This window comes from Mauremys reevesii, linkage group 15 (assembly GCF_016161935.1).
Source record: "Mauremys reevesii isolate NIE-2019 linkage group 15, ASM1616193v1, whole genome shotgun sequence".
Classification (NCBI taxonomy): domain Eukaryota; kingdom Metazoa; phylum Chordata; order Testudines; family Geoemydidae; genus Mauremys; species Mauremys reevesii.
Genome location: NC_052637.1, coordinates 26,956,157 through 26,972,872, shown reverse-complemented (window position 1 = coordinate 26,972,872; position 16,716 = coordinate 26,956,157). Strand labels below are relative to the sequence as shown.

General features: G+C 48.5%; 1 protein-coding gene across 1 annotated transcript; it reads left to right on the top strand.

Annotated features, from left to right (window-relative positions):
* The first annotated feature begins 897 nt into the window (after positions 1-897).
* Positions 898-16,384, top strand: LOC120383431 (urotensin-2 receptor-like). Its single transcript, XM_039501580.1, has 4 exons — positions 898-1,004; positions 12,018-12,047; positions 12,563-12,825; positions 14,697-16,384. Exon 4 carries the CDS (start codon positions 14,868-14,870, stop codon positions 16,014-16,016), a length of 1,149 nt encoding a protein of 382 aa, XP_039357514.1. The 5' UTR covers positions 898-1,004; positions 12,018-12,047; positions 12,563-12,825; positions 14,697-14,867; the 3' UTR covers positions 16,017-16,384.
* The last annotated feature ends 332 nt before the right edge of the window (positions 16,385-16,716 follow it).

The window sequence follows — 16,716 nt, the reverse complement described above, 5'->3', positions numbered from 1 at the left end:
GTCAATAAGACAGCCTTTTTTAAATCTCACACAACATAGTGACCTGGAGGGCAATGAGAATGCAACCCTAGAGTAGCCCAGCAGTGGGCCCATGGTGCAAAGCTGCATGGCTAGGATGGCCTCACTTTCAGTGGGCCTTTCCCATCCCTTCCTTCACCAGCCATCATCTAGTCATAGTCTAGGCAGTCATCTAGCATAGACACAGTCCCAGTTTGGCCAAAAGGCAGCTCATTTATGTACAGATGATGATCCTGGGTTTGCTGAGTATGTCTTGGATCATTCTTTGTTACCTGACTATGAATAACTGGCATATTTGATGGTAAACAGATTATTTGACAACAGTTAAGCTACCAATGTGCTAAGAAGGCTGTCCGTCATGCTGACCAATATTGTCTTCTTGTTTCTTTGTGCTTCCCTGTCTGTATCCACCTATTGTCTCTTGTCTTATACTTAGATTGTCAGATCTTTGTGGCAGGGGCTCTCTTTTTGTTCTGTATTTGTACATCACCTAGCACAAAGGAGTCCTGGGTCATGATTTAAACTGTGTGTAAGTGTGGTAAACCCAGGACAAACATCTACAAAGGGGGGGGGGTAGTAATTAGTTTCAGGGGGTTAAAAGGCCTCTCCCAATCCACTGAGGAGAGATAACCACAGGGAAATAAGGTACAGCTGGAACAGGGGTTACTAGGGAACTAATTAGGTTCAGCTGGCTCCACCTGCTTGTGACCTTTTTAAACCCTCCCCTGCGGGGAAGTGGGGCAGGGGGTGAGAGTGAGAGAAGCAGGGAAGCTGCCAGTAGGCTGGGTGCCGCAAGACCCTGAACTCTCCCAGGAAGGAAGGCTGCTCTCTCTCCTCAGGAGGGAAGGAAAACAAGCACAAGAGACGGACTGGGGAAAGGAATAACCGGACCATGTGCTACCGCTAAGGATTTGCCTTGCCCAAACCTGTGTCTCCAAGGCCAAAAAGGACTGGGGCTGCTGAGGAGAGGAAGGTACTTTGCCACAGTAAGCCATGCCTGCTTGGGGTGGTGCTCTGTTGCACTCTAGTGGTGGCTAGGCCAACTAGAGATTGATGATTCTGCTGGTGCATGAGCTAAGCCAGTGGTTCTCAACCTTTTCAGGCTCAGGACCCATTTGTAAATGGTTATAGCCTGTCATGACCCAATAAGTAGCTGGGGGTGGAGGCCCTGGGGTGGTTTCAGTCAGATCCTGTCCTCTGGGGGGATTGGGTCCTGCCTGGCACTTACCCCACAGTGGTGGCTCCTGCAGCTCTGGTGCTGTGGGGCTGGCTGGGCTTGGCTCTGCGCTGTGGGTGTTGCAAGCTCCAGTGTTGCAGCGCCACTCAGGGTTAGCCCCACCCCCCTGACTGGACCAAATTTGTGAGAGTGGAGTTGTGACCTGGCTCATGGGGTGGCAGTGCCACTCACTCAAACTTGGCCTACCTAGACTTCCGTTATCATGCTGGCTGGGCTAAACCTCAGTGGAGCTGGGACCCCAGAGGCTGCAGTGTCTGGGGCAGGGAGGAGAGCCCAGCCAGTCCCCTGAGGTAGGAGCTGCCACATGACAGCTGACAATCCACCCAGGGGTGCCAGTGTCACATATGCATCTAACATAATCATTAAGGATACACCTATGTTGCTTTAGTGGATTCCTATGAGAAGGCCCCAGCTTGGTTTTTATTGTGACTGGTTAGTAAGGATGAGAATTTTAGAACACTTCCCCATTACAATTTACATGCAGGGAATTTTATGTAAAGAATAGATAATTGGTCTGGAAGGGGAGAAGTGAGACACCATCTCCATGTGTGCTGGAAAGCATGTATTAAATGGCATTCTCTACACTATTCGCAGCAGTCAAACAACGACCTCTGCACGCCCAGCGTAGCCTGATTCCCTTCGCCCTATGAATAGAGTAATTGAATTCTCCCTGATCCTTCCAGGCACTGAAAAAGTCCCATTGCGGGATAGAGATGTCGGAGGAAAAAGAAGCTTGGGCAGCATATATTTGACTTGTTAATAAAAATGTAAATGTGTCTGTGTGGGTTGGGGAGCCCCTGCCTGCACAAAACCACAGCGGAACTAGGAGAGCAGCTTGCTCTAAAATTCTTAATGAGACAGCTGACTCCACTGTGTATGAGTGGCACATTAGCCATACTAAGAGGCAGCCAGGGGAGCCAGGGGCTGCTGTCATCTCTGTAAAGTCAAAGTCACTAGTTTCATTTAAAGAGAGAAGGGAGGAGGAAGCAGCGGGGCTGGAACAATTTTTATAGTGGGGGTGCTGAGACCATTAATCTGAACTGTAAACTCTGGATATAATGGAAATCTCTTCAAGCCAGGGGGTGCAGGAGCACCCCCAGTTCCAGCACCTATGGGAAGAAGGTTTGCATTGACACTTTTGCCAACTTCTCTGTCATCTCTAGATAATTGGTGTTTTTCTTAAATCCTGAGTTCTGGGAATTGTGTGATTAGATGAGAACTTCAGTCCAAGTTCCTTGGTTGAAAGAAACAAAGCAAGGAGCTGTGACTGATTTCACCCTTCACACAAATGCATGTGGTTGAACTGAGACTCGGACGTGCATGTATGTTCTCTTCTCCACATGGGGTCAGATTAATCCAGGCCTCTAACCAGCGTGCAGATCCCAAGTCCACTGCCTCTTTCCCTTGGGTTCAATGAGCTTCAGATCAGGCCCACTAGACTGAACCTATAGTCAGTCCACACAAGCCCATCTGACATATTCAGCCCAGGAGAGGGCAGTGATACAGGCTGGGATATTACAGTCGGCTTATTTTTCCAAGTGACTATTCATTCCCAGTGTATGAGGACTAGAGAAACAAAGCAGAGCTGTTTAATTTAGTTTGATTGACCCCGGAAGCCATGTGGTCCCAGGCAAAGTGAGATCGGCATCCTTCTGCATATCAGTGGCAGATGCCGCATACGTCCGTCCGTTTCATAAATAAGGCATCAATAACATGCTTTTCTCAGAAGGGTTTCACTCTCTTAAACCAAGAGGGTGATGTAAGTGACTTGCACTTGAAAGCCAAAACCCAGATCAGCCCTGCCAGCCAGCTCTAAACTCAGTCTCGTCCCAGCTAATCTCCAACATGAATGATTCTGCAGAGAAGCCCTAGCACCAATCTGAGACCAGCTCACAGTCAGCTTTGAAATCCAAGTCAGGTCTGGAAGGAATGTCCAAAGCAAAGGGATAGTCGAGATGCAGATTCTGGTTCTGGGAGCTATAAAGAACCCAACAGTGATGGATGGAAGGGCAGATGGACAGAGAAAGCAGGCTGGCCATTTGTTTAATGGGAAAGAGTTCTTTAGGATCTATACATTTTTTTTAAAAAGAATGTATAGTTAACAGCATTGCACATATGCATCCCAGGGCAGACGACGGCCAATGCCTGCCCACTGTCTTTGGGGGCAGCAGAGGACCCTCACCCAGTAGAACTTGCGCAGTTCTACTGTGGAAGGGGGCATGGTACAGAAGCTTAGAACCCCTGTGGGATACGTGCACCCCCACAGGCTCAGCTCCATGAGAACTCTCTGCAGATCAGAGGGCAGGTGGAAAAGCAGCAGAGAGCAGAGCTGGTGCATCCACTGGCTGTTCTTCCTCCTTACAAGGGATTACAAGTGTCAAGGCGAACCAGCCCTGAGGACTACTGCCATCCTGAGGCTGCAGTCTCCCTGCCCATGGAGTCCTTGGAGGCTCCCTGTTGACATGGCCAACGAGGACACTCATCCTGGAATCTGAAGCAAGCCCGCTGGCTCATGTCCCACAAGTGGCCATCCATGGTGATGTCCTGCCCTTGTAGTGCCTTGGCCTGGAGTCAAACCAGTCCGGCGGAGGTGAAATAATGTCTCCTTCTAATAAGCTTTGTAACCATAGATCACAGGATCAACTGTTCATTGCTAATTATGAAGGACCAGGAGCTTCTTCCTGCTGCAAACCATGGGAAGAATGGTTGAGAAGCTCCCTGCACCAACAGCATGTATCCTCCGCTCTGGGAGGTCCATACAAGCCTTTCTGCCTAGCCACTCACTGCTGGGACTTGCTGGGTCAGAGCAGAGCATAAGAAAGATGGGGGATGCTCCTGGTGACATTAACCTTTCCTTTATCCCTCTCACCCTTTCATGGCATGGAAGGGCAGGTTCCTAACCAAGAGCACAGGAGGTATGGAGCAGGAACCTGATTTATCTGCAGATCCTTAGGGGATAAAGGTCATGCCCTCTGCCCTTTCCACTTGACTCTGAGGGGAACATTCATGAGAACCACCTGGAGGCTTTGCAATATTTCCCCAGCCCGGGGCTGTTCCACGGGAAGAGAAGCGTTTAGGCCAGAAGTACTGTAGAGCAGAGAGTCTGCTAACAATTTATTAAAGAATAGACCTCGGTTGCATCTCATCTCTCCTAATATCTGTGGGTGAAATTCACCCCCAAGCAGAGGGTAAAAGACCGAGGCACCACTGAAGTGATGCATAAACCTCATGCAGGGCCTTCTGCTGAGGAGTGAATCTCACCCTGCATCAATAGAGCATTTAGACACACAGCCTCGGTGTAACGAGCTCTAGGAGGGGGAAAACAGACCCATAAGCCAAGTTTGCCTTCTGAATATTACAATCCCATGGTTTCTTCCATGTGGTGCAGCCTATGGCAACGCAAAAATGACTTGGAAAGGAGAGGACAAATGGCATTTACCTACAGGATCAAATGACAAAAAAACAACCACCACCAAACAGGAAGAGAGACAAAAATGTCAAGAGTGTAGGGTGAGGTCTCCCAGTGCATTGGCTGGGTTAGGGCACCTCTTGCACCAGCAAGGCCAAAGCAGGAAGAGTGAGCAAAGGAAGCTACCAGCAAAGAGCATTTTCAAGGCTGAGACCCATTTGAGAGCTTAGCTAGCACATTAGCTCGTGTTCAAGTCCTCTAGGGCTAGCGCCGTTTAAATGTACCGTTACTCAGAACAGGAGAGGACACAGGGACTGCTGAGTCGTTCCCTTGCCAGTGAATAGCAACCTACTCATTTACTCATTGTCAGCCACCGCTCCAGTGGGGTCCTGGATTCAGCTCTAAGCCCCCTACACACTTAGGCAATAGCAGTTCAGCATGGAAGCACCTGGCAGTGGAAAGGAGTTTGCATTACAGCTGCTTAGACTGTGGATAAGCAAAGCGAAAGGATGCCTTAACCGCTCCACCCCACCAGTGCTCCGTCTCTCACTGATGTGCAGCACATTGATTGTAATGGCAGACGATGACACTCCAGGGTGCGATCCAGACCCATGAGGTGTTGTGTCACTCCTGCCCTGCAACTTTGGGTGCCGTGCAATGCTTTGCTGCTGTAGCTCCCACCTGGGCCAGTCACAAACACCCTGCAGGTGTCTGCATCCAGGCACAGCCCTGGCTCCACCAACGCTGACCCAGCAGCCTGTCAGCAAACACCAGCCACACACTGGCTTCCAGCAGCCTTGGTTACTTGGAGAATGACCCCAACAAACTCCCAGTCCTGAATTCTGTCCCACCCCACCCCCCAAAAAGTGTGTTCTGCACTGTCCAGCCCTCTCCTGGACAGTTCCAGGTATATTAGATCCATTTAGGGGAATCAACATACAACAGTCTGCCATCAAATGGAGTTACCCAAACAATTCACAGCAGTGGATTCGTTTTAACTAAAGAAGAAAACAAGTGTATTTAACTACAAAGAGAGAGGTTTTAAGTGAGCACAAGTATAAGGCATTAAAGCCAGAAATGGTTAGAAGAGATATAAAGATAAAACACATCCTAGTACTAAAACTTAACCAACTAGACTTGGTTCAAGATAAAATTCTTACCACGTGCTCCCAGCAACAGGGCTGACCAAATTTCAGGTCAGGATCTCTCCCAAAGTCAAACAGGCTGGTTTCTTTTGTCTTCTTAGGTGAAAAAGACAGAGATGGATAGGGTGATACACACTGGGGTGGTTTTCCCCACACTTTATAGTCCAGTCCCCCTTTGAAATGCCTTTTCCTGAGGGTTACCCCCAGATAAAGTTCATTCCCGTTGTGAGGATGGAGACAAGGCATCTCATGGCAAAAGAAGTTCCATGCTACTGGTTGCTAAGATGCAGATCTGTTTGTTCCTGCCCCCCTTCCTTGCCCAAGAATGGTCACTTGGCAGGTGATGGCCCATCAACTTTGATGACAGCTGGCTAGAGGCATCAGCTTGTCCTTTGTCTTTGAGAAATTGGTTTACCTCCTCCCCAGACTTGTCTGGTAAACACTCCTCAGTCATGAACTAAGCTGAAATCATAACTTTACATATAATGTTGCTACTCATATCTCACCATGATATTACTGACCAGCAAGTTATTACACTGTGGAGCTCAAAAGCTTGTCTCTCTCACCAACAAAAGTTAGTGCAATACAAGATATCACCTCACCCACCTTGACTCTCTAATACCCCTGGTGTTATTAGCCCCCTTTTACAGATGGGGAAATTGAAATCCTGCAAGGATGAGCATTTTATCTACAGTTCTAAAGGAAAAATCAAGTTTGCTAGCCCGCTGGCAAGTCATGTTCAGTGTCGAGTCGGTTCGTCATGGTTAAACCCTCCCAGGACCAGGGTTTAATCAGTTAGCACACAAGCGCACAGCACTTCCCCCGTCTGACTGCAAAGACATAGCCAGCATCATGGCAGCTAACACAATATTCAAACACCAAGTTTCGTAGTAAAGACAGTGACCCAGATTTTTAAGGGTATTTAGGTATTGCTGCACTCAGCACTGCAATGTCTAGCTGATTTAGGATCCTATGCCTCATTTTCAGAAGGGATTGAGGCACTAAGGAACCAAAAATGCCATTGGCATGACTCCCCCTGCTGTTAACAAAAGTCATGCACGTAGATGAGTAAACCAAGTCAGACAAACGAGAACCGTTGTCCAGCTCCAACCCCCGTCCTCTTCTAGAGCCAACCTGGAACAAAAATGCTTTTGTCTGAAGTGTTCCTGGGATAATTTCCCTTATGTATTTTGCATTTTACCTGCTTCTACCCAGGCTGCTCCCTGCAGTGCTAAAGAAGCACTTTACTGAGTCTTATGAAAGAAATAACAGACAAAACGAATATGCCTGGCCTGGCCTGGCCTGGCAGGGTGCTCAATGTTGCAAGAAAATCAGTTATCACAACTTTTGTAGCCAAACATGGATGTGGAAAAGCTGGGTATGGGGAGATTGACAGCCCAGATCTGTAGCCCCAAGAAGTTTGGATATTTCGGGTAAGCTTTGAAATAGCAATCACATTGAACGGGGTGTCTCTCTTATGCCACTGTGGAGAACAGATCCCCCTTGCCTTGTGTGCTGTAGTTGGTTATTTTTATTACTTATTCATTAGTTGTGTGGTGGTGAAATCAAAAAGCCTCAATCAGGATCAGGGATCTCATAGTGGTAGGTGCTATACAAGCAGATAGACCCGGTCCCTGGCCCAAAGAGTTCACAATCTAATTCCTCATCAAGGAGATGACGTTCCCTGTTACAAACAGCAATGCTTGGGACTAGAGCTGGGCAAAATTTTTCAGCCCAAAAAACTTTTTTTCCAGAGAAAAATGCAGATTTGGATCGACCAAAACATTTTTGCAATATTGGCAAATTGTTTTGGTCACACACGTTTCCACACAAATTTTTCCATTTCTGGGGGGGTGGTCAAAACAAGATTTTGTTTCCAAATTTCTTCTGCTTTTATTTTAAAGTGCTTAAGAACGCCCCAAGTCAAAATGAAACATCTAGAGCTGAACAAAACATCTTGTTTGACCTGAAATGACTTTTAACAAACCTTTTCAATTCCCCGAAAAGTCAAAAAAAGATATTCGTTTTGGGCTGACCCAAAACTCCCCCCTGAATTTTTCAAAACTAACAGCAAACCAAAAAAAGTAGGTAGCCCCACTCGACTTAGGACTCCTGTCTAAGGATCTCAAAGCACTTTAGAAATATGAATGACACCTGATTCTTCCAGTCTCCATTTGACAGATGATTAAAGTGAGGCTAACTGAACTAGCCAAAGTCAAACAGCAAATCAGCATAAAAACCAGGAATAGAAACCTGAGATTGACACTCGGGCCACATCTCTTGTCAAACCTCCCTCAAGGCTTCCTGCCAATGGCTGCCACAAGCTACTTTTGTCTGATAAGCGTGTGGCCCCGGTTAATTTCTAACGGTGGTCCCATGTGCACGGACAACAGAATTACATTACAAGTGCGTGTGTTTTTAAAGCTGCTTTACGTGCTGCACAGGGTAACAGGCCATGAGTGGAAAGCCAACCATCAACTGCTGTCATAACTATGGAATGAGCAGGATTACAAAGGATTCTGCCAAACGCCCGTTGACCAGAGCAATGTCTCAGTGGAGACGGTCCTTTTGTTTATGGTCACAAGGGCTCCACAAGGAAAGGGCTCAGATTTTGCAAGTCAAAGTGTTTCCATTTGGAGAATGGCCCACACCATTCTAAAAAAAATAATCTGTGCCATTTTAGTGCCGCTACAATAGCAGCCTTCTGTTTATACAGAGCAGGATCAGTGCGGGTAGCAGTGCACGGCCGATGGAACCTCTGGACCTGAGGAGATAGTTCAAGCAACACATCCCCATCTGAACCTTGAGCTCTCTCCTGAGAAAGCCCCTCATTTCTGGGGTAGAGGCACCTCTCTGTTGGAAACTACACTGAGATCATCATGTTCATTTCACACAAGCCACCAACAGATGATAACTTTGAGATAGGCTAAATTAGAACCACCAACCTAGCGAAGCGCAGCCCAGCCACCCAGTTCCTATTTACATTTCAAAGGATGTTTTTAGCATTAAGTTTATTTATTAATAACCTTTTCACAGAAGGCAAATTTTTAACCATTGCATTAGTGTGAAAGGGACCGGTTCTCCTCTCACTCACACATTACATTGGTACAAACCTCTGTTTCATTGAATTAGTGGGGTTACACATTGACACTTACAAGAGGAGAATGAGGCCCAAGCACATGGATTGGCAGAAAATTCTTCCTATCAAATAATAACCCACAGGATGCTGGCAAAATCTTTCCAGCTTTAATTTTTTTAAAGCAGCTTTTGCTAGTGATCAGCAGGAAATAACAGGGCAGTTGACAACCGAGGAAAGGACATTAACAAGAAGGAAGGGAAGAATAGGATATATTTTCAGTCTGCCAAAATGCTCAACATTAGTCACAGCACCTGAACTGCATCTGAGAACAACAAACCAGCCCCAGAACAGCAGCACACTTACCTGGAAGATGTGCGTGTAGGGAGAAAACAGCAGTGTTTTTCAGATTGACTGTCTGTTCTTTCGCCAGTGGAAGGAGAGGGGCAGTTTGGTAAAGAAAATCAGCTGCTTTCGATATTAATAAGAGATGGGACCTAGATGCAAAATTCAGATCCAGATCAATGAGCCCTAAACTTAAGGGTGTTTGGAAGGGGGTTTTTGATGCTGGGCCCATCTCTCATAGTAATGTTGACTTTGAGCTTGGCTTTGCTGCAGAGTTAACTTGAATTATCACTCTAGTGTTGCCTTGCCCCTAACTTGAGTCCCAACTACATACATCTGTTGTGGTGTAGAAGGAGCACCGTCACCTCTTGAGCTCTGCTGTGGCCTGCCTCAATTTCCCCTTAAATGAAGAAACAATGAAGTCTCTTGAGCAGCCTGGTCAAGAAGAAACCCAGCAGAGATTCTCCCTTTACTAAAGCCGTCTGAAAGGAGCACTTATACACTGGTTTAAAGGCTCTTATCTTCAAGCCCCGATAAAACTTCTTAGTCCCAAAACAAGTCTCTGGGTGCCAGCAGCAGCTCCTTTCACTGCAAGGCCTCATACTTCTCTGCTGCGTGGAGAGCTCTGCAGTCCTTTCTTTGCTTGCTATGGGTCTCTCCCAGGCAACCCTGCCTGGACAACTTTCACCTAAGTCAGACTCCCTAGGAGATCCCCTCCTTGGGAGCTTCTTTTCTCCTCAGGGGCTTTCTTCAGCTGACCTCTCCCAAGTCTTTTTATTAGGCCCAAGTTCTCCTTACTTAATGAATTGCCTTCCAGCTACCTAGGCAGTTAACCACCCCATGTGGAGCTAGGGTGGGCCTCACCCTTCAGCTGAACCTGTCACAGGTAGGCTGGGCACCTGACTCCCCTTTCAGCTGGAGCTAGCTGGCCCACAGAGGGTAAAAGGCTCAAGTTAGCACAGCTCATCAGCTGCCAACAGGACAGCTCCGTGCAGCGAGAGTGTTATTGCATGGCATGGCCATTCTCCCTGGAGTGAGGCTAACTGGAGAGGAATTAACTCAGCTGGAGACAGCACACGTTAGCGCTGCAGTGAAGACACCTTAGCAACTCCAGACATTTGAGAGCTCCCAGCCGGCAGGAATATTAAAAATGGAGAATGAAGAAGAAACAATTCCAAAGAGGGAATTAAATCAGGCCACTGACTCTTGGCTAGTAATGGAAAGATAAGAGGGAGCAAAAACGCACTGTGGTCTACCCAGCCCATTCCAGGTTTCCTGGAATGGGCTGGGTAGACCACAGTACTGCCATGTGCTGGCAGCTCAGATAAAAGACAGCAGAGTGATCTGTGCTTGGAAGTATCATCTACCTCAGAGGTTCTCAACCAGAGGTCTGCGTACACAGAGGTCTTCCAGGGGGTCCATCAACTCTTCTAGATATTTGCCTAGTTTTACAACAGGCTACATAAAAAGCACTAGCAAAGTCAGTACTAACTAAAATTCCATACAGGCAATGACTTGTCTATACTGCTCTAAATACTACACACTGAAATGTAAGTACTGTACAATATTTATATTGCAATTGATATATTTTATAATTATATGGTAAAAAGGAGAAAGTGAGCAATTTGTCAGTAGTAGTGTGCTGGGACCCATTTGTATGTTATGTCTGATTTTGTAAGCAAGTCGTTTTTAAGTGAGCTGAAACTTGGGGTGCACATGACAGATCAGACTCCTAAAAGGGGTACAGTCATCTGGAACGGTTGAGATCCACTGATCCACCTGCTGCTGCTATTGGAATGCAACCCAACAAAGTAGACGACAGGCCCGATTGGCATCTCCCCGGGCAATGATATAAATCAGAAGTGATGCCATCGAAGCCAAGGGGCCCAAGTCTCCTCTGACTCACGCTGGTGTAAATCAGGAACAACTTCATTGAAGTCAATGGAGTCCCTAGGTGTAATGCCAGGGTAAAGGAGATAGAGTTCAGGCCCAGGATTTGCAAACCACCCTCCCAATATTCAGCTGCTAAAAAAATTCCTGCTGACCCATTAGCCTTATGATTTTTCAATCCCAGCCCCTTTCAGAATGGTGTTTTCCAGCTGCTCTCCGTCCTTATTTCCCTTCTGTAACACTGATGAAAGGGAATCAGCTTAACCCTACGCTGCTTGGACAACTGTTTGCTACTGTGGGGCTAAAAAAGAAGGTGTTGTGCGTGATACCCCGAACGACGCAGGATCGTCTGGCAATAAATTCTCCAGTGGAAATAAACTCAGACTCCTCTTTGCAGCTGATATCAGCATCGAGGAGCACACGGTTTCCTGGGCCAGGCAAACCTCCCCACAGGAATTTAACCCTTTCTCAGCCGATGCTTGGAGATTTGCATCAGTTTGGGCAGGCTAAATAGGGGCTTAGAGGTTTGGAATATAACCAGTGCTGGGGGTTAAGTCAAACAGCACTGACATGTTGCAGTCACAGCTGGGTGGTGACCAGTCAGGTGGGGAGGCAGCCAAACAAGCCTCAGCTACCAAAATGCTGCTGCTTTAAACAGGATCTCAGCTCGCTGCAGTCAGAGCTACCCGAAGCCTAACGTCATGGAGCAACATAAATAGCAGGCAAAGGGGGCACAGATTTCAAACACACGTGGCGAGGTAGCTTCTGAGCACCGCCTTTGCAGATGAACGGAGGTCTCTCGCCGTCTGCCCGGGCTTGTCCTCGCTTTTGGAAAGTTCTGGCTCCAAGACCCCCCTTTTAAAAAAAAAAACCAACCACCATTTTATTTTTCCCTAGGAAACTTCAGCAGCTGGATTGAAAAGCCAGGTTTGAGCATGAAGCTTTGTTTCTCTTGTAGCTAAATGGAACGTGCCAGGGCTACCGAAGCGGTGCTGGGGAACAGGCTGGACCACCTGGGAAACCTGTGACTGCTGAGAGATGCTCTGAACTGCTGCTTGGAGGGAACGAGTGTGTGTGTGTGTGTAATGGGTGTATAGCGGATGTATGGGGGGGGGTGTTTGGGGCCAAATGGTGTGTGTATGGGTGTGTGTGTGTGTATGTGTAGGGAGTGTATGAGTATGAGGGGAGTACAGGGGTGTGTGTCTGTGTGTATGGGAGGTGAATGGGGATGGGTGTATGGGGGCATGGGTATGTGTGAATATGGGGGCGAATGGGAGTGTGTATAGGGGGTGTATGAGTGTGGGAGGTGTACAGGGGTGCGTGTGTGTGGGAGGGTGAATGGAGGTGCTTCTGTGTGTGTGTGTGTGTAGGGGAGGTGCATGGGGGCGTGGTGATGCCAGCTACTACTACTACCTGCTTTAAAACGGTCACGATTTCCCCAGGTTGCTGAATTTTGCGGCTCCCAGCCTGGGGAGCCGCGCAGCCCGTGGGCTCTGGGTGATCAGGTGAAGCCTTGGAAGTAACGGTGTCCGGAGCTGAGCGAACACGGCGCTTGGAGCAGGCGGAGCAGAGAGCGGGAGGTGCCGGGCTCTCCCCGCAAACCTGCCCTTTGATCCGAGCGCCCCGCGCGAAAACTGGCGGAGCTGCAGGGACCCGAGCTCCGGGCCCTTGGAACAGACCCCCCCGCCCCGTCCCATCGCTCCAGGTAGGGCTCGGCTGCCAGGGCAGGTGCGCTCCTAACTCGGCTTCCAAGCGCAGTGAAGACAGGGCGACTCCGTCTTTAGCTCGAGCGCCAGCCTGGGGCTGAAGCGGAGCCGCTCCACCGAGCGGGGAGCACCCAGGGGGTCCCCCAGCGGAGCCGCGGAGCAAAGCCCCCGGGGCGGCTCGCTGGGGCTGGCGGGGCGCGGATGGCGCACCGCGCCGCCTGCGTTGCGCTCTAACCGGGTGCGCTGGGGAGCGGGGCCGCCGCTGTCTCTGTCGCGGGGTTCGCTCTCCCGAGCGGCCCGGCAACGGGGCGAGGCGATGCCCGGGTGAAGGGAGGGAGGAGAGGGCAGCTGGTGCCCGAGGGGGAGCTGGCAGGGGCTGTGCAGCTCTGCTGGGCTCTGGAGCATGGGACGGGCTGGAACAGAGCAGACCTGACCAGGCTGGGTGGAGAACGGGCCCTGCTGAGTCTGATCCAGTCCCCCCCCCACCCCCGTGGGGTGTTTGGGTTTATTGGAATGTCTAGTCTCCTGTACCCCTGCCCCAAGGACTGTGCCGGGGGAGTGGGGTCTCTAGGCACCAGACTGGCCCTGTATATGAACACTCCCACAAGCCTCGTTGGCACTGCCATGTCCTGGGGGAGCAGTGGTGTCTGGGTGGGCCAGGTGGAGGAGTGGGCAAGCCATGGGGTGCAGGTTCACATCCTCCACCCTCAGGCTCCATGGCGTCTGTCGTGTTGTTCCCACCCTCCCTGCAGCCATAACCAGGGAAGGGCCCCGGCACTGTGGGTCCATTGCCAGGGAGCTAATGGGATCAAGGGCAAGAGCCAGAGCTCCTGTGGAAGCTCTGGGCCTCTCCAGGATCTGCCCAGGTTGGGGGTTGGCCCCACTGCCTCTCTCATGATTAGGCCGGAGAGGACAATGTGGAGGGAAAGCTCAGCTGGGGGCAGCCTGGCATGGATTAGTACTCCAGAGCCTCCTCCTGGGGGGCGTTTCCAGGGGACAGGGCAGCCTGGGCTTAAGTGAGTAAAAATATATAATGCGAACACAGAGAGTGTGTGGAGGTCTTCATGGAGAGCACCATGTCCAAAGGGTTTGGAAATTCAAGCACTGTAGAGTGTCTACGTACACACTCAGAGCATGCAGATTCATTCTAGTTGTGTCAAAATAAATAACAATTGTATATACACTCACAGTGGAGCTCGCTTTTAGTGAATTCTCCTATAGCATGATTTTATACTCAAGTAGCGTATAAGTTCTGATTGTTTTTTTACAGTTAACCACCATGTGCAAATTGCAATCTAGGTTATAGTAAGAACCTCAGAGAAAAGTTGTTCTGGGAAGAGCTTGACTTCTCTGTGTAAGGCTGCTGTGTGGAACTCAGTCTTTGTTTACATGTCTATCTCACACACACAAAAAATACAGAGAGATTTGGTTGCAGATTGTTAACTGAAGGCTTGTTATCCCTCTTCTTGATGTCTTAGACTCCTTTATATTGAGAAGATTAATAACTGCCATAGCAGTCTGGTTTCATAGTGGTGATGGCTGTTAAGCCATCAACATCAAATAGAAGCCTGTCCAGTCTTGTGGTAGTGGTTATAAAACCCTTTAGTGATCTTCCCATCCTCCTAAGCTTCCCTCTGACTAGCAACCTGGGAAATGGCACAATAGTGAGGGGTAGGGCCCTCCACAGCCTGATCTTGCAAAAAATTACGTGCATCTTTGCACACGCAAGTAATGCCATTGCAGAACATCTGCAGCCTGCACAAGCGGTGCAAAAATGTGCCTCAGAGCGAGGTGGCTACCGCATAATAATCTCTGTTGTTTTGCCAAACATCTAACTCACTTTTTTTCTGATACATTTTGCCTTGTGTAGAAACTGGGATCCATTGTGCAGATCACTGTCAGGGAGTCCTTTCTCCATCCGATGAAAACCTGCTAAGAAATGATCCTGCTCCTCGTACCTGTTCAAGTCCCTTGGCTGAAAAGAACTGACCTGGGAATGCCCAAGGTATGAGAAGAACCATTGAGTTAGCTGTTCAAGAGGATGTCTGTAAATGAAGAGCTAGCGAGCAGGTTTTCAGCAACCACCACGATGGCCATGGAGGCAAGTGAAGGGAGCCCATTTAGAATCAGCCCCAACATTTCCTACAATGCTACCTGGGACAATGCTCCAGCTGCCAGTTCAATGGAGGACATGATAGCCACTTGCACCATCGGGACTATCCTCTCCATTATGTGCGTGATCGGTGTGACGGGCAATGTCTACACCCTGGTGGTTATGTGCCATTACCTGAGATACTCTGCCTCTATGTACATTTACATCATTAACCTTGCCTTGGCAGACCTGCTCTACCTGCTCACCATCCCTTTCATCGTTGGGACATACTTCATCCAGGAATGGTACTTTGGAGACGTCGGCTGCCGCATCTTGTTCAGTCTGGATTTCCTCACCATGCACGCCAGCATCTTCACCCTGACGGTCATGAGCACAGAGCGCTACTTCGCGGTGCTGAAGCCCCTGGACACGGTGAAGAGGTCCAAAAGCTACCGGAAAGCCATTGCCATCGTCATTTGGGTGGTGTCTCTGCTGCTCACGCTCCCAATGCTCATCATGATCCAGCTGGTGCAAAGAGACCGCAAAAGCATCTGCCTGCCCACCTGGAGCAAGCTGTCCTACAAAATCTATCTGACCATCCTCTTCTGTACCAGCATTGTTGGCCCAGGGGTGATCATTGGTTACCTTTACATTAGACTAGCCAGGACCTACTGGGTGTCCCAAACAGCCTCTTTCAAACAGACCAAGCGGCTGCCTAATCAAAAAGTGCTGTATCTAATTTTCACGATAGTGCTGGTCTTCTGGGCTTGCTTCTTGCCCTTCTGGATCTGGCAGCTTCTCTTCCAATATTACGAATCCTTCCCATTGTCCCCTAAAGCCATGAGGAACATTAACTATCTGACAACCTGCCTGACCTACAGCAACAGCTGCATCAACCCTTTCCTCTACACCCTGCTGACCAAAAACTACAAGGAATACTTGAAGAACAGGCAACGCTCTTTCAATAGCAGCAGCGGGTACTTCCAGAGGAGGAATCGATTTCAGAGGATTTCTGGGAGATCCCTTTCCACAAGCAGTCAGCATTGCACAGAGACTTACGTGCTCACTCATGTTCCTGTGGGAAACAACAGTGCCTGAAGGTACATCTCCAAGAAAAAAAAATTCAGTATTGACTTCAGTATTGCCTTGCTTGAAATTGCAACATTGTAAAGGCAAAGTCTTAGCAGATTCATAATGCATTAACGCTGAGTCCAGAGATTGTGCCATAGCAATCTGCACTCATTTATTTCCAATGCCATTGATTTTGTTTCTCACCCAAAGCTTTTGGTTTTTTCATTCTCTTTTTTTTTATGGTGCATTGATGTATTTCTCTCCCATCTGTAATGAGAGCCTGTAACATTGACACTTTTTTATGACTACAGCTGTCCCACAACATTTTAAGATTAAGTTATTGAAATATTAGTGTAGATGCGTTTTTTTTAAGCAATAATGCTAGACTAGACGTGGCTGGTTGTATAAGAAGTGAAAACAGTACAATTAAAGAAAAAGCAGCTTGTGTTTCTGACTTGTGTGTTAATCCAGTTTGAATTTTGTAGGGAGGTGCTGGAGGATTTGAGGGAAGCATGGCTGGTTCTGGACTAACTCACCCTGGTTTTACAGTGGTATAAATCCACTGTGCCTGAGTCGCCTTCGTTCTAGTTACTGTAATGGTTACTGGTAGTAGCAACCTACTGGTGTACATGGGAAGAGAATCAGGTCTCATGCACAGGTCTTACCCCTGGCCTTGGTCAGGGAACACACAAATGAGAATCCTCAGCTTCCTCCTGTGCACTGAGTC